The sequence below is a fragment of the Peromyscus californicus genome, unplaced genomic scaffold (genome assembly GCF_007827085.1).
Source record: "Peromyscus californicus insignis strain IS unplaced genomic scaffold, ASM782708v3 Scaffold_3__1_contigs__length_106647218, whole genome shotgun sequence".
Classification (NCBI taxonomy): domain Eukaryota; kingdom Metazoa; phylum Chordata; class Mammalia; order Rodentia; family Cricetidae; genus Peromyscus; species Peromyscus californicus.
Window position 1 is genome coordinate 27,906,342 of NW_026294551.1, and position 25,811 is coordinate 27,932,152.

At 54.9% G+C, this 25,811-nt stretch overlaps 1 protein-coding gene and 1 long non-coding RNA gene across 2 annotated transcripts; one reads left to right on the top strand and one right to left on the bottom strand.

The window, feature by feature from the left end:
• Window positions 1-8,381: 8,381 nt before the first annotated feature.
• Window positions 8,382-25,213, bottom strand: Col1a1 (collagen type I alpha 1 chain). Its single transcript, XM_052757978.1, has 51 exons — window positions 25,027-25,213; window positions 23,402-23,596; window positions 23,248-23,279; window positions 23,093-23,128; window positions 22,902-23,003; window positions 22,026-22,094; window positions 21,738-21,782; window positions 21,523-21,576; window positions 21,309-21,362; window positions 20,804-20,857; window positions 20,635-20,688; window positions 20,254-20,307; window positions 20,092-20,136; window positions 19,917-19,970; window positions 19,759-19,803; window positions 19,551-19,604; window positions 19,206-19,304; window positions 19,060-19,104; window positions 18,869-18,967; window positions 18,680-18,733; window positions 18,385-18,492; window positions 18,207-18,260; window positions 17,833-17,931; window positions 17,652-17,705; window positions 17,463-17,561; window positions 16,920-16,973; window positions 16,684-16,737; window positions 16,530-16,583; window positions 16,371-16,424; window positions 15,922-15,966; window positions 15,729-15,827; window positions 15,405-15,512; window positions 14,965-15,072; window positions 14,718-14,771; window positions 14,488-14,541; window positions 14,132-14,239; window positions 13,990-14,043; window positions 13,825-13,878; window positions 13,535-13,696; window positions 13,325-13,432; window positions 13,047-13,154; window positions 12,889-12,942; window positions 12,671-12,778; window positions 12,250-12,303; window positions 12,026-12,133; window positions 11,683-11,736; window positions 11,254-11,361; window positions 10,882-11,164; window positions 10,534-10,724; window positions 10,018-10,260; window positions 8,382-9,897 (listed from the first exon to the last, which is right to left on the bottom strand). The coding sequence occupies exons 1-51, from the start codon at window positions 25,100-25,102 to the stop codon at window positions 9,751-9,753; spliced, it is 4,362 nt and encodes a 1,453-aa protein (XP_052613938.1). The 5' UTR covers window positions 25,103-25,213; the 3' UTR covers window positions 8,382-9,750.
• Window positions 18,417-22,015, top strand: LOC128122422 (uncharacterized). Its single transcript, XR_008222434.1, has 4 exons — window positions 18,417-18,527; window positions 18,794-18,976; window positions 20,655-20,769; window positions 21,897-22,015. It is a non-coding gene; the product is annotated as an uncharacterized LOC128122422 (long non-coding RNA).
• Window positions 25,214-25,811: the final 598 nt, after the last annotated feature.

Genomic DNA, 25,811 nt, shown 5'->3' on the forward strand with positions numbered 1-25,811 from the left:
TCTATTGCTTCTAGTGCCACCTTCTCAGTAGATGTCACTGTGTCCTCCATGTCCCCCTCTGAGAATCCCCAGAGGCCACCAACTCGCCCTTGGGACTCTTCCAGTTTTGCTGTTCTCAAACTCCCTGGATCTGATCACGAGGCTTGACTGGATTATTAACCCAACTTTCTAGACCAGGAGACTAAAGCCTGTGGAGAGTAAGTGATTTGCCCAGTGTCACAGAGCAAGGCCTGTCTGCCCATACACTGCCTTCTGTGGAGTTGAGGAGTTTGAGAAACAGGGCATCTAGGTCTTTACCTAGAGATCTGGTTGACACCTGCCACAGTTCCCTGCAGGACCTTCAGTGTACACACTGTGTTTGGGGACACCTGCCACAGTTCCCTGCAGGACCTTCAGTGTACACACTGTGTTTGGGGACACCTGCCACAGTTCCCTGCAGGACCTTCAGTGTACACACTGTGTTTGGGGACACCTGCCACAGTTCCCTGCAGGACCTTCAGTGTGCACACCGTGTTTGGGGACACCTGTCACAGTTCCCTGCAGGACCTTCAGTGTGCACACCATGTTTGGGGACACCTGCCACAGTTCCCTGCAGGACCTTCAGTGTTCTCTCTGTGTTTGGGGACACCTGCCACAGTTCCCTGCAGGACCTTCAGTGTGCACTCTGTGTTTGGGGACACCTGCCACAGTTCCCTGCAGGACCTTCAGTGTGCACACCGTGTTTGGGGACACCTGCCACAGTTCCCTGCAGGACCTTCAGTGTGCACTCTGTGTTTGGGGACACCTGCCACAGTTCCCTGCAGGACCTTCAGTGTGCACTCTGTGTTTGGGGAGAAGCTGATCTCAGTATGGAGCTGTTGGGAAGTGTTACTGGCTGACCGTCCTAGGCCCCAGAGGTCTGCCATTCTAGAATGTCCCCTGATCTGAGTGTTGCCAGTGTGGCTTCTCCCCCAGGAGCTCTGGAGTACTTAGCTGGCTGCAGAGGCCTGGGATTGTTTTCCCAGGTTGCTACAACTGGAGTGGGCCAGTTCTGCTGTGCTCTCTGCCATCTGCACTGTGACAGGGACTTACATGTTACCACTTTCGTGGGAGGACAGGCTGAGACTAGGCCTGAAAGAGACCTGACAGAGTGACAACAAAGGACAGGTGGCCCAGCCGATCTCAGCTCTAAGAGAAGGCGTACAAGTGCCTGACACCCAACACCCTGGCCCTCCTTCAGGCTGCTTTCCTGGGAGCTTCCAGCCCCTCAGCTGCTCCACCTCTTTCTTTCATCTGACAGGGTCTCCCTACATAGCCTTAGCTGTCCCAGAACCATGTAGACCAGGCTGGCCTCGAACTCCCCTATAGCTTCACAACTTCCTTCACTAGTAGACATTTGTCTCTGCTCTAACACATATCCTCAGAGAGACCCTCCCTGTTCCCTCTGCTCCCATGACCTCCAGAGTCCTTTCACAGCCCTCTTGGCTCTCAGACAGGAGATGCTGTCTGGGCTCGTGGGTTATAGTCTTCCGGGCTGGAGAGATGGCTCAGCTGTTAAAGGCTAGGCTCACAACCCAAAACACCAAGTCTTCTTCCAGTACTAGATTCAGGATTCTGTCCACCCTCTCTCTAATAGCTCCCCCCACCCCATCCCTACCCGCTTAGCCCCAGCACAGACCCTGAACAAAGATGCCAGGCAAGGCTGTTTAGAAGGAATACCTAAGGGACACTGTTGTCTCTGTGTTTGCTCAGTTATTTATTTATTTGTTTGTTTGTTTATTATGTGTCTGGGTGTTTTGTGTGCATGTATGTCCTGCAGAGGCCAAAAGAGGTGTCAGATCTCCTGGGACTGGAGTTAACGATGGTTGTGAGCTGCCTTGAGGGGGCCTGGAATCAAACCCCGGTCCTCAGCAAGAGCAGCCAATGCTCTTAACTGCTGAGTCGTCTCTCCAGCCCCTGCTCAGAGTTCTTTTCTTTATTAACAACTGGTTAAGTGCAGTACTGAGAAGGGGGGGAGGGAGTGTAGAACAGGAGTTCAATCTGTAACTGACTGTGACCCGTCAATTGCGATAACTCACTTCCTTCAGACCCGCCCGCTCAGAGCTCTTATGGAGGCTTCCCCTTTAGGCCAAAGGCTAAGCCTCTACCACTATCTCCTGCACCTCCCCTGCATTCTGGGCACCCCAAACCCATTAGCTGCCTAATTAAGGAACTGAGTAGTTAAGCATTGACAGAGGCTGGCGGGGTGTGTGTGTGTGTGTGTGTGTGTGTGTGTGTGTGTGTGTGTGTGTGTGCTTGTATGCGCACATGCATACTCACACGCAAGCACAGTATATGTATTCAGTGAATGAAGGCTGGAGGGATGATCTCTAATCAAAAGGTTCTTTGCAGAACAAACAGGTGCCTCTGGCTTCTCATTGGCTCTTTCCTTCTTTCCTGGAGGCCCTTCAGCCGATGGAGAGGCACAGCCCCAGCTCAGGTGGCAGCTCAGTGTAGTGGCCCTAGGTCTTAGGCTGGCTTCCCCTGGGTCCCTGTGCCTTTAAGGTGGGGGCTTCTGGCTCCCTCTCACCTCTGTCTGGTCCCCTGCAGGGCCTTCCTGGGCTGGTCAAGGATGGGAGAGTGAGACGTCAGCTCCTCCCTCCCTCCCTCTGCTTCCTGGCCTTGCCTTGGGGTCTTGGCAGCCTCTTCCTCCCAGCTCAGTTCCAAAGAGCACACAGGAGCCTGCCTGGCTGCCTTCCTGAAAGGAAGTGGCCCAGACAAGTAGCCGGGAGGATGGCGTGACTACAAGAAGACACTGAGCCCTGCCTGGGCCCATGTGAACGCCCAGCTGACAGCAGCATGGGAGGAAGACATAGACACGCTCAGTACCCACTGTTCCCTGGGCAGCAGCCGCTCCTGGAAGAGTAAGAGTCCCACACTGCAGTCAGGACCACTTCCTGCAATCCCTGACAAGGAGCAGTAGCTGTCCCCAACCCCCTCCTGCTGCGGCTTCACCCCACTGCTAGTCCTGTGGATGGCCCTACTTATGTGGCCTGATGAGTGGCCTCCACCTTCACTCTAAATACAGACTGCACATGGGGCCTGGCTCCTCAGTCATTTCCTCACCACACTGTCCAGGCCCTGGAATACAGGGCACCGCCTCCATCAGGCCTCAGCCCCTAAGGCAACACCTCCCCAGACAGGGTTTAAGCTTGGCTCTGGCACACCATAGCTGCATCAACGGTTAGTTTGCTCATAAAAGGAGTCAATCCCTGCTTCAGGGCTGACGTGAGAAGCCACGAGGACAGGCATGCAGAGCATTATCATGAGCAGCCTCTCCATGGTCAGAGGGGTGTGGGTCTCTCTGACCCGTCAGATCTGGACTGATGGGCTCTGCTTCCACCAACGCCTCAGGAAATGTTGGTGTTTCCTTCTGAATGGAGGGGAATGATGAAGTCCACAGTCCTTGATGCAACGGCGCTGCAGGTTGTGTGTGGACACCAGAAACATGGCTAGTTCAAGCCGAGATGCGTACGGTTTGAATGCTGTCTGGGCTTGTATAAGGTTATGAATATGCCGGGTGGTGGTGGCGCACCCCTTTAATCCCAGCACTCAGGAGGCAGAGGCAGGTGGATCTCTGTGAGTTCGAGGCCAGCCTGGTCTACAAAGCGAGTTCCAGGAAAGGTGCAAAGCTACACAGAGAAACCCTGTCTTGAAAAAACCAAAAAAAAAAAAAAAAAAAAAGGTTATGAATATTAGGTATGTATAAGATATGAAACTAGTTTCACCTAATTTTTTTGTTGTTGTTGTTTGTTTGTTTGGTTGGTTGGTTTTTTTGAGACAGGGTTTCTCTGTGTAGTTTTGGTGGCTGTCCTGGATCTCGCTCTGTAGACCAGGCTGGCCTCGAACTCACAGAGATCTGTCTGGCTCTGCCTCCCAAGTGCTGGGATTAAAGGCTTTTCTTTTTGACATGAGGTCTCATATAACCCAGGATTTGAACTAGATACGACACCTAGAGATGACTTGGAGCTTTTGATTCTGTCTCCGTCTCTGGTGTGACACTAGGGATTGAACCCAGAGCAATGTGCACCCAGAAATCACTCTACCAGCTGAGGTACACCCCCAGCTCATCTCTCTTCCTTTTTAAACATGGATGCTAAAAAATGAAAAATATATGAGTGGCCCACAGTCTACTTTTTTTTTTTTTTGGTTTTTCGAGACAGGGTTTCTCTGTGTAGCTTTGCGCCTTTCCTGGAACTCACTTGGTAGCCCAGGCTGGCCTCGAACTCACAGAGATCCGCCTGGCTCTGCCTCCCGAGTGCTGGGATTAAAGGCGTGCGCCACCACCGCCCGGCTACAGTCTACTTTTTAACATCACACACACACACACACACACACACACACACACACACACACACACACCCATATACATGGTGTGGGGGTGTGTGGGGGATCCCCAGTGTGTGTGTGTGTGTGTGTGTGTGTGTGTGTGTGTGTAAGAAGAAAACTTATGAGAGTCGGTTCTCTCTTTCCATCATAATGGTCCTGGGGATGTAACTCAGGCTGTCAAGCTTGGCAGCTTGTACCTGCACTTGCTAAGGCATCTTCCTTGCCCCACATCCTATTTTTACAGGGGTAATGATGGTTTATGGCTTTCCCCAATCCACTCAGACCCAGAACTTAGCTTCTTCCTTGCCCTTGCTGCTCACTGTCTGCTGGTGTCCCACAGCCCTCCAGATGGAAGTTTGCCACCTAGCAACCGATGTCTTCCAGCTTGAGAACGTAGCTGCTGTGTCTGAAACAGCTTCGGTCCCTCTCACACCTCTTCTCTGTCTTCCTTTTCTCTGCTCTCCTTTCCGATTCCTCCCATCGTCTTAGGCAGGGAGAATCACAGTGGTCCAGCTCCCTTGGGTACCAACTCCCTTCCCTCCCTGCCTGGCTATGCACACTCTCTGCTGAGAGTTGAAATCTCTATGTGCACACAAGGATCCATCACCCTCCTAGAAAGACTCTCTCCTCTTCCCAGGTCCCACCTCTCCACGCAAATGCCCCAGCTCAGTTTGGAGTACACACTCTGGAGGGACCCACTAACAACCTCTCATGAGCTCTGAGAAGTCCCCCTGGCATGGGGACTTCGGGGTGCTTGTCTCCTTCCACACCCAGCCCTTCCTGTCTTTCCTAAATGTCTCCCTGATCATTCCTAATTCACCACCCTTCACCTTTAAACTTATAAGACACATATGTCCTACCTTCTACACTCCAACAAGCAGGGAGGGGCCTGCGGACATAGACACCTTTGGTTACAGGTAAGTGGACACAGAAAGAGACACATCTTATCCACTCAGGCCTCCCACTGAGACACCGCACAGGGCCACTCAGAGGTTCCAATTTATTCCTTCATGTCATCACCCAGGCCTCCCTGTGGTTTGTTTTTTTTTTTTTGTTTTTTTTGAGACAGGGTTTCTCTGTGCAGCTTTGCGCCTTTTCCTGGATCTTGCTCTGTAGACCAGGCTGGCCTCGAACTCACAGAGATCCGCCTGGCTCTGCCTCCCGAGTGCTGGGATTAAAGGCGTGCGCCACCACCTCCCGGCTTCCCTGTGGTTTTATGAATGCCTCCCTGGTCTCCTACTTGCATCTGGGTGCTCATACCCATTCCACCCACTCCCCTCATCCTCCCTCACCCTGAGGCCTCCATGCTCCAGCTAGAAGCCCTCAGTCTTCCCCCTTCGTCCTCATGCAGGCCTGTCTGTGGAAGTCTTGGAAACAGCTGGAAACAAGATTAAGAGGCCGAAACAAGGAGGAGAAACCCACCATCTTTGGGTTACAGCAAATCCTTGCAGGAGACAGCCAGGCTCAGGTCCCTCGCCACAGAGACCAGGATTCCAAAACAGCAGCAAAAGTGAAAAATCAAAACGAAGCCTTTTCTCTTTCCAGATTTTTCCACTTGGGTTTGTCTAAAATATCGGCCCTGGGAGACTCGTCCCCCCCATTAAAAACAGAGGTGAATGTGGCAGAGGGGAGCTGGAAGCAGGTCCCATGTCACCGCACAGGGGGCAGTGAGGGTCTTGGGAACAGGGTCAGGCATCTGTATTTAAGGCGGCTGTGATGTCAGCAGAAAGGAGGGCTTGGGTTGGGAGTGTGATACAATGGTCTCTTTGTCCCCCTGCCCTCCTGTTCTGTACACACTGAAACCACACACCAGTCCACACCACGTGGCAGCCACAGTGGAGTGCCACACACAGGTCTGACACCAGGTGGTGTGCCCATGTTCATACCCACATGTGTACATGTGTGCGCGCGCAGACTCACATGCAGATTTGCGTATGCGTGGTGAGAGGCATTCGTTACTCCTCTGTCCGGGGCTCTGCTGCCGTTAGCCCGTTCGTAGTTATTCAAAGTGATGGCAGCAGTAAAAGTAAGAGTTGAATTCCCTCATCACACGAGCCACATTTTCAGTGCTCAACTACCTGTCGTGCCAGGAAACTGCCATTTGTTCCCCTACCAGGCTAGTTTGTTCTTCCTCTCACACTTACCCACACCTTTCCACAGCTCTGTACTCACACCTACAGAAGGAGGACCTCTGTCTTACGGTCTTGTCTCTCCCTGGTACCCATGGAGACTGTGCCCAGCTCTGCACAGCATCACCTGGCCTCTGCACTGGGAAGAATATGGTGCACCACGACCACAGGGGCATGACTATAATGTCTGGGTAAAAGGCTGACAATGTTGGGAACTCAGAGGGCTGAGGTCAGCCTGGGCTTGGTAGAGAAGAGGGGAGAGGAAATATTTGAACCTGACCTTGGGGGATGAGGGATTAAGTCAGTAGAGAGGAGGGACATTATGCCAGGAATGATGGGAAGGGAAATGCAAGGAGAAGGGGGTATGTATGTAGAAATTGCAGTCACCTCTTGGCTGAAATAACAGATGTGGGCCATGGGACAATAAGCGTAGACAATTGAGAAGTAGCCAGGTAGGGCTCGGGTGCTTGAGTTCAGAATGATGGAGCCCCGTGGGGATGGAAGGAGAGGGGTCTAGCCAGAAAGAGTCCCAAGACCCGAGATATAGGGGTTACCTGGGAAGACAGGTATCATCAATCAATAGATCTATCGGTTCCGCACAATTTTGGATAGTTTGTGTACGAATAAACCTTCATTTATATTCCCTAGCTTCGTTTCCTCTCTAGATAAATTCCCTTTTTACATTATCCTCATGTAAAGTGCGAATAATGAATTATTAAAAGTCATAATTAGTGTCACGCATACTCAGTGACAATATCAATGTGCCCGGTGGATGGTCCCCCTCTCTGGCAGCACAAGAAAGAGGAGGCTGGGAACGGGCTGCTGCTTCTTTTCAAATTTGGGACCTGACTCCCTGAGTGGAAGGGGGCGGCTGTCACCTGTATCCTCATCTCTAGTTTCTGCTTCACCCCAGACTTCTGCCCACTGGGTCCTCAGTCCTCCCGTTAGACCTCTGTCCCCCTTCTCTGAGATGAAGGGAACAGCCAGTTCCCATCCCTCTGGGCCCTCGGGTTCTCAGGTTGTCAGAGCACAAGGCAAGGGGAGGGAGGGAGAATCACAAGTTTGTAGAGCTAAAGGAAAAGGGAAGCCGTGGTGGACTGGCAGTAGGGTGGAATGATTCCACAGGCCACCCGCACTGAGCCAGCATGCACCCCGGGTACGCTGATGGCCAACAGGGACCCTCGCACCTCTATGCTGTGGGATCCTGTCCCTTCTGGTGGCACACTGCAAGTTCCTTAACCACACAGCTCTCCAAGGGTCCCAGGCTCTTCCCCTGAGGGCCGAGCCACCTACCTCCCTCTGGTGAGAGCAGGAGTGAGCCTGGAGGATTCTTTTCCTCTGGCACTCCAGTCTCAGCAGGCCCCTTCTATACGGGATTGCTTGTTTCTCTGGGCAAGAAGCAGGTAGAGGCCAGATATCCCTCCATGTTTAACAATGGAGAAACCTAGTAAAGATTCTCCTGGGCCTCACTACCCAGTCCCTGTCCCCTCCCCTTGGATGTCCCTGATAACCCATGAGCCTCCGGGACCTATGGACAACCCTCCCCCGGGCCTCAGGCCTGCAGCCTGGAGAAGCGGTGATTTGGATGGGCGGTGGGACTGAGGTATGTGTGCACTAGGATTCCAAGTGCGTGTGGGTATGCACGTGACTCGGTGCGCCCTGTGTGGAATTGTGTGAGGATGAGGACTCGGGATGTGCAAGGAGGATTGAAAGAGAAGACAGGACGAGGCAAAGAAGAGGTCTAAGGCATAGGAAAGGCAAGAGGAAGGTGGCAGCATCTGGATGAGAAGTGAGAGGAAAGAAATGGCGGGAATCAAAGGCAAGTCCTCCGGTCCCAGGGCCCTCTCCCTGGGTCCCCCACCCCCCAAGTCCCAGGAAGGAAATTCAGAGGCCACTGCACATGTGTTGGGTCATTTCCACATGCTTTATTCCAGCAATCAAAATAATTAAAAACATCTCAAATTATTATACACATACAAAATAGGTACAGAGTCTCTTGTTTCCTCCCACCCCAGGGGTAAAACTGCTTTGTGCTTTGAAAAGTGGTGCTCTGAAACCCGGATGCAGGACAGACTAAGAGAGAGGCTGAAGGTAGAGGGGAGGGTTTCAGAAGAGAGAGAGAGGTCAGATTGCGATAGGCCCAGGAACTGGAAGAGTGGAGAGAGGGAAGAGAGTGAGCGAGCTGGGGCTGGCACTCTCTCCCCTCATGTTAAATAGAAATAGCACCGTCAGAAAAAAAAAAAAAATTCACATGAGTCCCTATCCATTAGGAAAAAAAAAAAAAAAGAATAAAAAAAGACTTTGAACAAAAGGAACATTTGCTGGCCTAGGGAGCATCTCAACTTCTATAGCACCAGAGATCCCTTCCCACCCCACCCCTTCACAGAGATGTAGCACCTTTGATACCAAACTGGGCACGCTGCCACCCTGCCCCCATCCGCGCCCCCACACAGTTGCCCCGGTGACACGCAAAGACAAGAACGAACGAGGTAGTCTTTTCAGCAACACAGTTACACAAGGAACAGAAGCGTCTCTCCCACCCAGCCTGCGCACACGTGTCCGATGTTTCCAGTCTGCTGTGACCCTGCCTGGCTGGCTCCAAACCGCCCCCCGGAGGGGTAGGTGGCTCCCCCACCGCGGCCGGCCCTCAAAAACAAAGTGGGGTGTGTTGCAGAAGCCATGGAGATGCCAGATGGTTAGGCTCCTTCAAAAGTCCGAGAACCCCATGTCCTGGCAGGATTTGGGGGTGCTGGGTGGGGAAGTAGGCTGGGGGGTGAGGGGGGCCGGTGGGATGTTTCAGCATTGCCTTTGGTTGCTGGGCAGACAATGCGTTGTTTCCTGTGTCTTTGGGGGAGACTTAAATTTGGGGAGCAATGGAGGAGAGGCCCAAGAGGGGGTGGAGAAAGGAGCAGAAAAGGCAGCATTTGGGGTATCATAAGCCCAGCGGGCAGAAAGGGACTTATACCCACATAGGTCTTCAAGCAAGTGGACCAAGCTTCCTTTTTTAAAAAGTTATTTATTTATTCTTTTTTTTTTTTTCCTTTTTGGTAAGGTTGAATGCACTTTTGGTTTTTGGTCAAGTTCAGTTGGTCAAAGATAAAAACTAAGTTTGAGAGATGAATGCAAAGGAAAAAAAAATGTTTTCCAAAGTCCATGTGAAATTGTCTCCCATTTTTTTGGCTTTTGGGGAAGTTCATTTTTGGGCTGATCATCTGTTTCCAGGGTTGGGGGAAAGTGGACTGGGTGGGAGGGAACCAGATTGGGTGGAGGGCGTTTACACGAAGCAGGCAGGGCCAATGTCTAATCCGAATTCCTGGTCTGGGGCACCAATGTCCAAGGGGGCCACATCGATGATGGGCAGGCGGGAGGTCTTGGTGGTTTTGTATTCGATGACTGTCTTGCCCCAACTTCCGGTGTGACTCTGGAGTGAAGGGAGAGAGCCATTACCGGGGGTGATGATGGAGTGAGGGTCATTCTGACCTGTCCAAGGGCTAAAGCAGAAGCCCAAAGAGGTGGGCTAGACCCAGTCTGGGGGACTCACCGTGCAGCCGTCGACGAGAGTACTGTAGGTGAAGCGGCTGTTGCCCTCGCCCCGGAGCTCGATCTCGTTGGAACCCTGGAGGAGCAGGGACTTCTTGAGGTTGCCAGTCTGTTGATCCATGTAGGCTACGCTGTTCTTGCAGTGGTAGGTGATGTTTTGGGAGGCCTCGGTGGACATCAGGCGCAGGAAGGTCAGCTGGATGGCGACATCAGCAGGGTCGGAGCCCTCGCTTCCGTACTCGAACTGCATGGGCCAGAGAGAGCAGGGTGTGAGCAACCATGTGGAACTTCTAGCTCCTGGCCTTCCTGCCCAAAATCTGCTAAGAATTTTTATCTCAAGTTAAAAAGAGGGGCATCACTTATCCATGGACACCCAAGGACCTAGGACTCCTGTCTCCTAGACCAGCTCTGCCCTCCCACTAAGCCGATATTAAATCCACTCCAGGACTGCCTCTGCCTTCTGAGCACAAGGCTAGCCCGTCTCCTGCAAAGTGGCTCTAGGGTTCAGCTCACGTACCTGGAATCCGTCAGTCATGCTCTCGCCAAACCAGACATGCTTCTTTTCCTTGTGGTTATTGCTGATGTACCAGTTCTTCTGGGGCACAGAAGGCTGAGTGGGGAACACACAGGTCTGACCTGTCTCCATGTTGCAGAAGACCTTGATGGCATCCAGGTTGCAGCCTTGGTTAGGGTCAATCCAGTACTCTCCTGAAGTGGGCAGAGCAATATGGAGTCAGGAGAAGTAGGCAGCCAGCACCGTATGGAAAGTGGGAGGCAGGAAAGCATGGGGGAAGCGGCAGGGTGGGAGGAAGAGGATGGGCAGGGCGGGGTGGGGGTGGGGGAGGCAACTGGGGCGAGTCCTTACCGCTCTTCCAGTCAGAGTGGCACATCTTGAGGTCACGGCATGTGCGGGCGGGGTTCTTGCGGCTGCCTTCGGGGCTTCGGATGTTCTCAATCTGCTGGCTCAGGCTCTTGAGGGTGGTGTCCACCTCAAGGTCACGGTCACGGACCACGTTGGCATCATCAGCCCGGTAGTAGCGGCCACCATCATGAGCCTTCTCTTGAGGTGGCTGAGGCAGGAAGCTGAAGTCGTAACCACCACTGGGAGGACCAGGAGGGCCAGGGGGTCCAGGAGGGCCGGGGGGACCCTGTATAAAGAGAGGAGGTCAAGGTTTACTGGTATTCAAGTCTTCTTGGGGATGGAGGGGCATGAGGCAGAGGATGTGGGGCTACGTACAGCAGGACCGCTATCACCAGTGCGACCTCGAGGACCAGGGGGACCAATGGGGCCAGGGAGACCGTTGATTCCATCTTTGCCAGGAGCACCAGCAGAGCCAGGGGGACCCTGGTGGTAGAGAGATGATTGGAGAACGTGGTCCAGAAACCCAAGGCAGCCCCAACTCTAGCTGAGGAGCACCCTCCCTGCTGCTGCCTCTGTCTAGTCCCCACTTACAGGGTGTCCTCAACTAGTTACTATGGCTGGCCTGGAAGGAGCCGGGATCGGAAGGCCAAAGGCTGTATAAGACCAAGAATCTTTTTCTCCCCGCCCCCTTTCTGGTCTCTGAACTCTTCTCTGGAGAACAGAGGAATGCCTGAAGGTAACCAGGAGTCCTCAAGGTAACCGAGACAGGGGACCCAGGAAGAAATAATGGAGGGTGCAACTTACCCGGGGACCTGCAGGACCAGAAGCTCCAGAGGGACCTTGTTCACCAGGAGAGCCCTAAAGGACAGAGAAAGGCAGTTGAGGGGCAGTGGGGGTAACATGCCCCCTCATTCTAGAAATCTAGCTCCAAGTTGTCCATATGCTAAGACCACTCCCACAATCCCTCTCTGGGTACCTCTCTCTCTCTGTTAGAAATGCCCAGAAATCTTCTGCCCCTACCCCCAAGTAGGAAGGAATCAGAATGGCTATCTGGAGTAGAAACTTAAACCCCACTGTGCAGTAAGCACTGGGAGAGGGTGGGGAAGGCCTGATGGTGGCCAGAGCCCGGGAAACTGAGTATACTCACAGGAGAGCCAGGAGGACCCTGGAGACCGGAGAAGCCACGATGACCCTTTATGCCTCTGTCACCCTGTTCGCCTGTCTCACCCTTGTCACCACGGGGACCTTGGGGTCCCTAGAAGAGAGGAGGAGACGGGCTGTCAGGTGGAAGTTCTACTGGTGTCGAGTGGGATGCAGTTCACATCTGGGCCATGGGGCTCACAGGACACGAGATTGGCATGGGACACTTACAGCAGGGCCACGGGCACCAGCAGGGCCAATGGGACCAGCAGGACCAGCAGGACCCTGGGGAGAAAAGAGTGTGTTAGATCCTGACTAGGGGGGACCAAGGCTGGGGGCTGCAGAATGAGCCTTGCCCTTGGCCAGACCACTCCTAGCCCACATCTCTCATGCTGTGGCCACCTCTCCCGACTCCCAGTTAAGCCTCCCCAGAGCCAGGCTTCATGGGATGAGCTGAGGCGAGCCCCATGCCTGGGGGAAGACAAAGGTCTAGAAGAAGGGCCTCGAGGTCAAGTTAATATGGCTCAGTTTTTCCAGGGAGGCCAAGGGTCCAGACACATCCCAAGACTCCCTCTTGTCCCGCAGCTGGATGAGGTCATTCACCCATTCCCAGGCCTTTGGGCATGCCTGAAGCGGAGGCCCAGCTACTTACGGTCTCACCACGGTCGCCACTCTTGCCAGCAGGGCCAACGGGGCCAGGAGCACCAGGAGCACCGGGGGCACCAGGGGGGCCAGCGGGGCCGGTCTCACCACGGTCACCCTGGGAGCAGAAGGTACAGGTCATGGGGTCAGCCTCAGATGGAGTACCCAGGCTGGGGAGCGGCTAGGGCAAACCCGAGTCCAGCCCTGGTGTGTGGCCTGATCTCTTACCTTGGGGCCAGGAGAGCCATCTCTTCCAGGGGAGCCTTCAGCACCGGGGGATCCCTGTGGAGGGAGCGGGGAGATGTGAGAGGCCACCCCAGGAAAGCGGTCAGACACAGGCGGAGTGGCCCCGCGTAAGCTCTGGCCAAGGGGTAGAAGCTACTTACTTCACGTCCAGATTCACCAGGGGGGCCAGCCAATCCAGGGGGGCCCATGGGGCCAGGGGGACCACGTTCGCCGCTTGATCCAGAAGGACCTTGTTTGCCAGGTTCACCCTAAAGAAGAAGAGAGGTAGAGTGAGGCTGGAGGCCAGATGTGGGGGCTCAAGCCCTGAGAACACGTCTATCATATTTTCTCTCCTTGTCTTCCACCACCGCTACCCTGACCCTTCCGAGTCCTGAGGCGATTCGTCTTGGAGACCCCAAGATGAAGACGGAGCACTCACAGAGGGGCCAGGAAGACCAGGGAAGCCTCTTTCTCCTCTCTGACCGGGAAGACCAACCACACCACGCTGTCCAGCAATACCCTGAGGTCCAGGGGTACCAGGAGAGCCCTGTGGGAGGCAGAGAGGGAGGAGAAGGGCTCACAATGGCACGGAGAGGAGTCACAAAGTCTGGATCTCGCCAGAACTACAGAGATCAGGGCTAGTACTTACAGCGGGTCCATCAGCACCAGGGGCTCCTTTCTCACCAGCAGGGCCAGGGGGGCCTGGGGGACCAACTTCACCAGGACGTCCCGCGGGACCAGTCTCACCACGGGGACCTTTGCCTCCTTCTTTGCCAACAGGACCGGGAGGGCCAGGGGGTCCAGCATTTCCCTAGATGGACACAAGAGGGACTGTCAGAGTCCAGGCTTCCAAAGCATCACAGGTGCATGCCCCGGCCAGGCTCCCTGTTCTGACAGTGCGTGTCCCCCCCACCCCAATCCAAAATCACAGATACTCACAGAGGGGCCAGGGGGACCCACGCGGCCAGCAGCACCAGGGAAACCAGTAGCACCCTGGTAGGAGAGAACACAGGGGGGTCAGAAGTGAACAATCAGCTTACCTGGCCTGATCCCCTCCAACCTCTGGCCTTGGGGAGACTCCACAGAGAGGCAAATGGTACTCACAGGGGGACCAGCAGAGCCACGAGGACCTTTGGGTCCAGGAGCACCAACGTTACCCTGTAAGAGAGTGTAGAGGTATGAGAGCCAGGCTAGCCCCAAGTCTAAGGCTACCCAAAGCTTGGGTGGTAGAGGATGAGCTACTCACAATGGGGCCAGGGGGTCCAGCAGGGCCAGCGGGGCCAGGAGGACCAGTGTCGCCTTTAGTACCAGTTTCGCCAGGTTCGCCTTTAGCACCAGGTTGGCCATCAGCACCCTGGGCAAGAGGGAGAACGGAGAGGGGAGGAGTGGGTAAGGCCGCCTGGGAGCGGAAGGCCTCTGGGCTGGAGCAGGAGGCACAGCTCGAAACTTGGGATTGCAGAGACACTTGGGGACAACCAGTCCCTGGCCACCCGGCTCCCCTGACTCAGGGTAACACTTCTGTCCTCATTCAGTCACCCAAGGTCCCGTGTCTCATGTCTCAGCTGGTGACAGAAAGTAAAGAAGGTCTTGCTTGGTACTCACAGGGGGGCCAGCGAAACCAGCAGGGCCAGGGGGGCCAGGCTCACCACGGTCTCCCTAGAAGAAGAAGATGATGATGATGGTTTTGGAGAGATGTCTCCACATTGGGGAAGGAAAGGAACAGATGGAGTAAAGGGACAGAGGTGGTGGCAACAGGGAGTGGGGTGGGGGACAGAAAGCAGGTAGGAGAGAAGGGCTGAACATAGATCTTATCAGGGGTCTTCTGTACTTACGGGGGCACCACGGGCTCCGGTGGGGCCAGCAGGACCACTGGGACCAGTTTCACCCTGTGAGGGGGAGACAAGAACTCTAAACTCTCCCGGAAGATGAACCCATAGTACCTCCCCTCCCTCCTGGTCCTTTGAACTTCCTGGGTTCAACCAGCTTCAAATGGCAGGACCTGCCTTCCCTGCAGAGCCCGGCCTGGGCTTGCTGAAGAAGCTATGTGTTAGGAAATAAGGTGACAAGGCAGCCACTCACCTTGTCACCAGGGGCACCAGCAGGGCCAGGAGGACCAATGGGACCCGTCAGACCACGGGGACCATCTTTGCCAGGAGTACCGTCAGCACCTTTGGGACCAGCATCACCCTAAAGACAGGGAAAAGTCAGACTCCAGTGTGAGGCGTGGAGTTGAGCTATACAGCATTCTGCAGACGTTTCTCAGACCCGGTGCCAAGGACACAAGATCCTTTCAGGGGAAAAGGTGCCTACCTGGGGATTCAGGTGGAACCTGGGTTAAGAGGACCCTGAGTTCTACAGAGTGATAAAATAAAGGAGCCTCCACCAGGGAGATGCCCCAAACTCGTGACCATGGTAACACATCAGGAGAAGGGCCCGAATCACAGGTATAAGATTACCCAGCAAAGCAAGGAGATAAGTGAGAACCACCAAGGGCTCATGGGAGGAAAAGGTTGACTTACTCTGTCACCCTTAGGGCCTGGAAGACCAGCTGCACCACGTTCACCAGGCATTCCCTGAAGACCAGGAGCGCCTTGGCTACCGGGGGCTCCAGGGGCACCGGTATCACCCTGTTTGGTAAACAAGAGGATGAGTGAGACACAGAGTCCCTGTCAGAGCTCAGAGCTCACTTAGGATCTCCTGTGTGTGGATCCATAGCTAGAAGGACAAACTCAGAGACCCAACCACGGGTCCCACGGGCCCCCAACTCAGGTCTTGTCCCCCAACCCTCCAACACCCCTATGGTTTGGGTCATAGCCATCATACCCTTTCCACGATGCCCTCACCTTGGCGCCATCATTGCCGGGAGCACCATTGTTTCCACGGGGACCAGCAGGACCTGGGGGACCCTGTACACCACGCTCACCAGGGAAACCTCTTTCGCCCTACAAAGGAAGGAGAGGGCACGTGATGGCTGCTCCGGCCACAGGGCCGAGCTCAGGACACTGGGAGGGAAGCGGCATGAGAGGGCCCACTTACTCTTGCTCCAGAGGGTCCAGGGGCACCAAGGTCTCCAGGAACACCCTGGGGGTGGTGGAAAGGAGGAACAACAGTGAGCCCGAACTCCCCCTGAGAAAGAGCCTCCGCCTCTCTCCCTGGGAGCTGGTCCTTGGGCCCCATATTTAGAGAGGAACACATTCGTGGCTGAGAACTGAAGCTTCTCCTTCCAACAGGAAGGCTTGAGTGGGGTAAAGCCAGAGTTATGCCAGGAGTTTGGGTAAAGAAGTCACCTTGCCCAGAAGTCACACAGCCACTTCCAGATCATAAGCAGCTCCCTCATTCTTTTTTTTTGTGGAACCACAGCCCTCCCCCGTGTCTAACCTCTATCCCTCTAGCTGCTGCTTTCCTGATCAGCTCGGGGCAGTGAGTGGTCTGTTTCTTTTTAATTCCTGCATGCCCCTGACCTCTGGCCAGCTGCTACCTCTTACCTGTTCACCGGGCTTGCCTGCTTCACCAGGAGGACCAGCAGGGCCGGGGAGACCCTGTAAAGTGGGGGAGATGGAGGAGGCAAGGAGAAGGGTTTAGAATCTGTAAGAGTTAACAAAGGAACTTCCCGCACTCCCTACAAACCTGTCCCCAGACCTCACCTGGAATCCAGGGGAGCCAGCGGGGCCTTGCTCGCCTCTCTCACCGGCAGGGCCCTGTCACAGAGAAGAGGCTGTGGTCATGAAGAGTCCAAGGAGAAGGCAGGCAGAGTCCGCCCTTCCTTGCTCCCCGGGCCTCCCCTGTCGGGACACTTACTGCAGGTCCGGGGGCGCCTTGAGCTCCAGCTTCTCCGTCTTTGCCAGCAGGACCCTGTGGGGAGAAGGTGACAAAGCCAGTGTGGTGAGGCCCAGGGCAGCAGCAGGGGAGGCCTGGACCTCTGGGACAGAGCAGAGCCCGCAAGTGGCTTCTGATGCTCTCACAGTGCAGACTGAGATTGGTATGTGTCACAGGCAGGGGCAGAAAGGTGACAGAGACTCAAAAGAGATACTTACAACAGGGCCAGGGGGTCCGGGAACACCCCGCTCTCCAGCTTTCCCAGGCTCTCCCTGTGGAGAAAGGGAGGCAAGGTTGAGGGTCACTGCAATCAAAGACCCCTCGTTACAGTGAGTGTTCCTAGGGGGCTTTCTGTTCAAGAAGGCTGCAGCCTCTAGGGAAGGCCTTGCTGGCATCTAACACTTGGCCTCTCTGCCTGCTCCCAAAGCAGAGGCTGCCCTTCCTGGTCCTTCCTGGTCCCCCTCTCCTCTCTCTGACACTCACCTGCAGTGACCCGAACTGCTAATGGTTATTATCCCTCAGGGTTCTCCCCACCAAACTTGGGGGCGGCTATCACATAGAAGGCCCATCTTATCTGTGTGCCGGGGGAAGCTTGCCCGGCAACAATTCTTATTTATCACAGACAAAGCAATGGAGCCAAGCGTCTCTTATTTTACCAGTGGGTCCAGAAGGGGTCATTAAAGGGCCTGAGGTCTCACAGCAAGTCAGTGGACTTAGTATGCCTGTCTCTGGTTCTTTATTGTTCCTCATTGAATACTCACAGCAGTACCCTTAGGTCCAGGGAATCCCATCACACCAGCCTGGCCACGGGCTCCAGGAGGGCCTGGGGGTCCGGGGCGACCATCTTGACCAGCGGGACCCTGAGGACGGGAGGCACAAGAATTGTGGTAAGGACTAAGGTATGCCCACGGGAGGGTAGGGGTGACGAGTGAGAGGGGAAGCATACTTACAGGGGGGCCGGTTTTGCCATCAGGACCAGGGCTGCCAGGACTGCCAGTGAGACCCTAGGGAGAGGCAGACGCGTGTGAATGAAGGTCGGGGAGGGGGAGGGGTGGCGGGGGAGGGGTCCAGAGCACCAGTTGCAGGCTGTCCCAGTCTCATGCAGGACAGAGGGAGGGTCTTGGCTCTCACCTTGGCACCAGGGAGACCAGCTTCACCAGGGCGACCAGCTTCACCAGGAGAACCTTTGGGACCAGCAGGCCCAGGAGAACCACGTTCACCAGCAGGACCCTAAGTGGAGAGAAGTCACAGGCACATCAGGGTCACAGTCTTGGCCTCATTACCATGGGTTGGCATTCTTTATGCTGGGAGAGGTTCAGGACTTGGAGGGGGCATCAGTGAGGATGCCCAAGTGAGGCCGAATATGAGGAGGGAGGCACAGAAACGGGCACAGGGAGCAGGGAGCATTGTTGAGGGCATGGGGAGAGATGCGTGAGCAGTCCTGTCAGGGGTAAGTGACACCAGGCAGCTGGGGGTCCGCTTCTCTGCCAGGACAGAGAGATTACCTTGGGGCCAGCGACACCATCAGCACCAGGGAAACCACGGCTGCCAGGTCCACCCTGCAAGGAGAAAGGAAGGGGCCGGTGAGCTTAATCACTACCCCAGGCACTGGGCAAGCACGGAGGGCAGCCGAGAAGAAGGAGGAGCGCAAGCGCGCGCGCGGGGTGGGGGTGGGGGACTTACACGCTCGCCAGGAGGTCCAGGCAGGCCAGTAGGTCCGGGTTCGCCACGGGCTCCTCTTTTTCCTTCTTCCCCAGCAGGGCCAGGGGGACCTTGAACTCCAGCAGGGCCCTGGAGTGGGCAGAGAAAGAGAGTGAGTGGCCTTGGTAAGGGGGCACAAACCCCGGAGTCTATGATGCTGGCCTCTAGCGACAGGGCTCCTGAGTATGGGCTGGGGGCTCCCCTCCTCCCTGGGTCTCCCTTGAGAGGCTCCCAAGCCCCAGGGGCTGAGGAGAAGGAGGGGTGATGTGGGACTTACGGTCTCTCCTTTGGCACCAGTGTCCCCTTTGTTGCCGGGAGCACCAGGTTCACCCTGTGTCGGGAGAGCAGGAGAGAAAGAGATGAGAGTTGGGGTTACTCCGTTGGTTCGCAGATGCGTGCTTCCCCCAGAAGGGGGCGCACTGGAGCGAGTGCGTGAGTTGCGCAGAAGGGAGAGTTTTGTACTTACGCTGTTACCCTTGGGACCTGGAGCGCCGCTGGGGCCCTGGGGTCCAGAGGGGCCTCGGGCACCAGGGAAGCCAGGAGCACCAGCAATACCAGGAGCACCCTGCAGGAGGTAGGACAGACATTTTAGCCCAGGGGCGGAGGGCACGGGGGAGGGGGCGGGTGGGCATGGGAGGAGGGCTGGTGGTGACTTACATTAGCACCTTTAGCACCAGGTTGTCCATCAGCACCGGGGTTTCCCTGCAGCACAGAGAGAGGAGGGTGACAGGTAAGGACTCTGAAGCTGGCAAGGGGCACGGGGGGGGGGGGGACAGTAGCAGGGCACGGGGGGGGGCACTTACAGCAGGGCCAGCAGCACCAGCAGGGCCAGGGGGTCCGGGTTCACCACGAATACCCTGGGGACCTTCAGAGCCTCGGGCTCCTTGGGGACCAGCTTCACCCTGTATTCGAGGAAAGGACCAATCAGAAACCAACCTGGGACCTCTCGCATCACTTCTGGATGCCAGGTGTGTGTTGGGGTGGGGTCAGAAGAGCAAGGATGAGGGCTTTGAGAGCTAGGGAGGGGACCCCAGGACAGAGGTGTTGAGGAATGTACTTCATTCTTGCCACTCTGGGCTCCTCTGATCTGGGGTGACACCCAGTCCTTGGCCTGTGACAGTCACGCTCAAAGAAAGAACGGGTCTCACCTTAGCACCAACTGCACCAGGGAAGCCAGGAGGGCCAGTGGGACCAGTAGGACCCTGGGAACAAAATGGAGGTGTAACTACAAGGCATAGATGGAGGCTAAGAGCTCCTAGGTTTCAACAGCTGATGTCAGCCCCAAGAGCTGACCCTGAGACCTTCTCCCCTGCCCCCCCCCCACACTCCCAAACTCAAAGTCAAGGCCGTCCTTACTGGGGGTCCAGCTGCACCAGTAGCACCATCATTACCACGAGCACCCTGCATGAGAGAGGGGAGGCCCAATTATGTCCCTGAGCACTGGACAGTTCCCATAGTTCCTGGGGAACTCCAACCAGAGCCCAGGGACATCCCAAGGGACTAGGAGTACTTACAGCAGATCCAGGGGGTCCAGGGCGACCTCTCTCACCAGGCAGACCTCGGGGACCCTGATAACCAAACCAAGAGAGGTCAAGCGAGATGGAGACACACTCTCTCCTAGCCTCCATCCATCCTTCACCCTACCCCTCCCTCTGGGGGCACCCCCATTTCTCAAGCTAGCAAACTCACCATCTGGCCAGGAGCTCCATTTTCACCAGGACTGCCAGGCTCTCCCTGGGGACAGAGAACAGAGTGAGGGATTCATGTATAGTGGGACTGTTGGTGTGTGTGTGTGTGTGTGTGTGTGTGTGTGTGTGTGTGTGTGTGCAGGACCTTCTGACAGTCTCTTACCTTAGGACCAGCAGGACCAGCATCTCCTTTGGCGCCATCCAAACCACTGAAACCCTAAGGGAGGAAAGAGGGATGAAGTGAGACCCTGTGGAGGGAGTATGCCACTTTGACACCCACACAGATTTGAAGAGTTTTGGGAGATCACCCTAGCCATCTCCCTTGTCTCTGAGCTAGACTAGACCCCAATTCACCTACCATCCCACCTAGTCTCTTTATTGGGACTTCTTCCCCATGAAAGGAAGTTCTTTTGGATGTCTAACCTATGGCCTTTGAGACATCTGCATCTACCACCTGACATGATATGCAACAGGATCTCTGGGAGAAGGGGTTAGGATGGTGACTTCGGACTTTGGGGGCTTCAAGGACTCCAAAGAGACTTACTCTGTGTCCCTTCATTCCAGGGAGGCCAGCTGTTCCAGGCAATCCCCGAGCACCCTGGAAAGAATGACAAATAAGGACTTGGAAATGTGTCAGAAGGGCTCTGTGACCACGGCTCCTAAATGCATCCCCAGTGCAGTAAGACCTGGGGCCCATCCTCACACTTGCTCACCTGAGGCCCAGGAGGTCCACGATCACCAGGGCGGCCAGGTTTACCAGCTTCCCCCTGCAGAGAGAGAAAAGGCCATTATGGCTGTGCCCTAGCCCATACTAGGAAAGGGTAGATAGGCCCAGGTTTGTTTATTGGGGTTTATTGAAGGGTGGGTTTGGGTTAGGGGCCCAGGATCTCACTTTGAACCTAAAACTCAATTGAGATCTACAGTGACATCTCTGGTGACACATGAGTACCTTCCAAGGAAATTCTGTCACCATGTATCCATTTCCACATCTGATCGTCCCCAACTCTCAAACCTGGATCACTCTGAGGAATGGGAGTGGGGGCTGCCTCACTAAGACACGCTACTCCGTGGAAAAGTCACTGCCAAGGGCCGTCTGGACACCAGGGAGAGCTTTCATCTTCTACCCCTGGTTATTGACCCCCAGGGTGACGAGATCCTGCAGGGGGGATTTTAGGACCCACACAGGATGAGATAGTATCCTTTCCTGGGGCTACTTACATCATCTCCGTTCTTGCCAGGAGGGCCAGGGGGACCTCGGGGACCCATTGGACCCTAGAGGAGACAGGAGAGGTCATTAGAGCTCCAAGATGAGAGACAACGTAGAGGAAGACTGGAGTTGGGAGGTGACCAGTCACCCCTCACTCAGAATGGGTGAACTTCCACAGGAGGATTTGTGGAGAGGGAGGTGTGTCAGGATGGAGGATTGACTTACTGAAGCGCCAGGCTCTCCAGGTTCACCAGGGGGACCTTGGAAACCCTGAGGACCCTGGAGAATGAGAGAAGGGTAGGGCTCAGAAAGGCAGGTTCATGCCAGGCTGTCTCCCTCTTACAAGAGATGTCTACCAGCCTCCTGCCCTTCCCCCAATCTTTCTCCCCCAATACTTCCCCCATGCCCAAGGTGATACACGAAGATCCCTGAATACGTACAGGTGCACCAGGGGGGCCAGGAAGACCACGAGGACCAGAAGGACCCTACAGAAGGAAAAAAGGGGTACATGTGATATCGTAGGGGAAAGCAGCGTGGGAGAGGTCTGTTTGTCCTGCATCCTGTGGGGATCACAGTTGTCCGTCCTGCGCCTTCTCTAGGTCTGGAGTCCCAAAGGTGGCCTTTACCTCCCCAGCTATCTGTATACCAGCCCCTAACAGGACCATCATTGTCCTTTCTCTTCTGAACCCCCATCCTCTCTGTCATCACTGCTCCCCCTGGCGGCTCACCATGGGGCCAGGCACGGAAACTCCAGCTGATTTCTCATCATAGCCATAGGACATCTGGGAAGCAAAGTTCTAGAAAAACAAGAGAGAGCGTGCATGAGAAATAAGGCTCAGAATGGTAAACTGAAGGGCAGGAGGCATTGCCAGTAAAGGGGCAAACTGACATGGGCTTGCGGATGTGATGAAGAGAGACAGCAAGCCTGTCTGTAAGCTATTCCTGTACCGGACACCTCAATTGAACCATCTAACCAGATAATTCCAAACGGTAGAACAGTCTATAAAATAACAGCCTCTGCCCAACAACCAGGCTCTTCAAAACCTTGCTGAGTCAAGGATGACAAAGTGTCTCAGAAACAATCTACATTTGTGGGGACCAACAAGATGAGATAATGAAATGAAATTGGTGGTCTTGGACAAGAAGGGAAAAAATGTTATAAAGGACATTTGGGGCTTTGGTGAAATCTGAAAGTGGGTTGTATATTAGGCAATGGTGATAAACTAACATTAAATTTGGTGCCATGGTCCCATAGGAGAATGTCCCTGCTTAGGAAATGCACTTAAGTGCTTCGGAGCATAGTGCATGGGCATGTTCTTGGCAACTTATGTCTCAAGTGGTCCAGGACACACACGCATGCACACACACACACACACACACACACACACACACACACACACACACGCAGAGGAGAACTGTGTGCCCCGAGAGTGATGGAGCAGTTGTGATGAAGGTGAATAAAAGTTCTGTGTACTATTGCAACTTCTCTGTAAGTTTATGATTATTCAAAAATATGAAGTTATGTCTGCCAAAACCCAAAGCAAAGCAAAGCCAAACAAAAACCGAGGAGTCAAACAGGTCTGGGGTCTCCAAGCTCTACTTACTCCTCCGAGGCCAGGGGGGCCAGGGGGCCCAGGGGGACCAGCAGGACCAGGAAGTCCGGGCTGTCCAGGGATACCATCTCGTCCAGGGGGGCCAGGGGGTCCCTGCACCAAGAGAGAACAGGGTTGCTATGAGCACAAACCAGAGCCACGCCCCCTCCAGTTTCCCAGCTCACTTAGAATGCAATGCTTACCCTTGGGCCTTGAGGGCCACGTTCTCCCTTGGGTCCCTGTGGGGTGGAGGGTGAAAAAACAAGCGGCCGGTTAGAGAAATGAGGAAAGCCGGAGTCCATAGGAGGACAGTGGGAGTCACAGACCTGTGAGCAGGAAGTAGGAAGCAGAGTATTACCTCGACTCCAACGAGTTCTTGGCCTGTTGATCCTGTCGGAGGAAAGGTGTGCAGTTAGGAGTAAATTTCCTAAAGTACGTGAGGTGTTAGAGGCTCTCAAGACACAGGCAAAGGTGGGACTCTGACCTCCCCTAACCCTAGCTTCAGAACGTACCAAAGTCTTCTGGGCAGAAAGCACAGCACTCGCCCTCGCGTGTTTGGGGGTTGGGACAGTTTATCTTTTCTCTGCACACCACGTCCTCGCACACGATCGTGCCGTTGTGGCAGATACAGATCCTGCAGGGACTGGCTTTCCACGTCTCACCGTTAGGGATCTTTACGCCATTTTGTATGCAGGTGATTTCAGGGACTGCGCAAATGGGAAAAGACCCAGGACGTGAGCAGCTCTGAGACCCCACCTCGGGGCACCAGGGAACCCCAGCCCTACTCACCCTTTCCTCTGTCTAAGAGGCGCAGGTAGATTTTCCACTTCCTGCCTCTCTCCCCCCACCTCCTATTTTCTTCCCTCAAGTCCTTAAAGGCTGGTCTGCTCCAAAGCGGCGTTCAGTGACAGCCCCGGGGCGCCTGGCCAGAACAGCTATAACTTCCCAGTTCTCAGGAATTTAAACAAAGCTTTAGACTGGGGTTGCTTCCAAACTCAACTTCAGCCCACGCGCGTGAAATAAAAAGCCTTCTGCGGGAGAATAGGAGGGGTCCTAAACAGTAGAAGGGGGCTCACGGGGTGTGGTTTGCGCGCGGACAAGAGGCGGGGGTGGGAGGAGAGACGGGGAGTTCCAGCCCTGGTCCCACCTCCATTCCCTGGGCAGGTGGGATGGAGTGGGAGGGGCTAAAATGTGGATGGGCTGATCTCAGTAGAGTTCGGCCCAGAGTAGTAAAATGTACCTCTAAAGTTGGATACATCCTAACCCCTGCTCCGAGGCACCTTAAAATAAAACTTGCTTTCGAGACAAGCCCGATCCCTCAAAGCCAGCCTGTGCTTTGGAGTCTCTCCTTAGCCAAAGAACTTAAGTCTACAAATAGTAATGATTAGTAAACCACGCCCACCGCGCTAGTACCGGATCAAGGCAACCACTAGGTGGCGAGCAACGCTAAGCAATGCACGGGGCGGAACCAATTTTACACGGTCTGGGCCACTTCTTTCAAAGAGAGGAACTAATCCATCCCTGGTTTTATTTTCCCAGTCTGGAGATGCAGGTCCAAGCCCGGCAATAACCCAGATCTTCCCTCGTTAGCCCGCGCGCTGTGAAGTGCTGTACCAGGACACTTACTGCTCAAGGTTGACCAGCAGGCGGCGCAGGGACCGCGCCCTGTCAAGTCCGAGCCAAACTTTCTCATCCAGCAACCCTCCCACTCCGTGCGTCCCCTCCCCCGCCAGCCCAGCACCCCGGCGGCCCCAGCAACACTGTCTAGCCTGCAGAGAAGGCAAACAATCTTTCCTTATGAATCATCCCGCAGCCTTTTTTGATAGCTTTTACATCTTGGACTCCGAATCTCTCTATTCCAGCGGCCTTATTCCATCTTCGACGTACTCTGTTCCAACCCGTGCCCAGATTCCCACTTTTCCTGTGCTTGGAATTTGCTCCAGTGCCATTTCACCCCGCGCTCCACTTCTGAGAATTGTTCACCCTCATCTGCACCCCGGAGTGACCTCTCTCCTCCCAATTCCCTCTATCACCTTTCCACCTCTGACTGGAGCATCCAGCGTTTCCGTTTAAGTCTCAATTGCCAGGACCCAGAGCAGAACGCGATACCAAGAACTCCCCAAAGTTTGGAACTTACTGTCTACTTGGCCATGCGTCAGGAGGGCAGTGGCCCCTAAGAGGAGCAGGAGCCGGAGGTCCACAAAGCTGAACATGTCTAGACCCTAGACATGTAGACTCTTTGCGGCTGGGGTGGGGGTTAGCTTCGGCTCATGCGTGGCCTCACTCCGCGTGCCTCCTGCTCCGTCCGGAGGAGAAACTCCCGTCTGCTCCAACGACTGGCCTGGGCCCCTTTTATACCATCCTGATGCAGAGCTGGGAGGAACCCTGCCTCTTGCAGAGGGGGAGCCGGCAGCCCGGCCCCCAGCCAATCAGAACTGCCTGGCCCGGCCCCCAATTTGGAACGGAGACGGGGGGAGGAGGGAAAGGAAGAGAACGGAGTCCACCCGGCTCCCCCCTCCACTTTGCAACTCTGCCGCCCCTGCCCCCCAGATCTCCCCGGGCCAGAGGTACTGTCATCAGAGTGTGGTTGGGCCCTCAGTATACTGATTTGTGGGCTAAGGAGTGGGTAGGGGATGTCCCCACTTTCTTTCTGGGACCTCAAATCAGAAGGATGTGAAACTGGGGATTCACTGAGTGGGGGAACACTACAAAGGGGTCAGGGTCAGGCATAATAGGGAAAACTGGCCTTGGTTCTTAATCTTTCTGACATCCTTGGGAAAAACTAAGGAATAAGCTGGACAGGAATCTCCCCAAATCAGAAGAACCAAATAGTTAAGCAGATGTGCCTGTTTGGGGCGTGGGGGTCCTTTCTTGGTGTGGTCCAGGTGTGGAGGATAGGAATATTTGTGAACAGGTTAGACA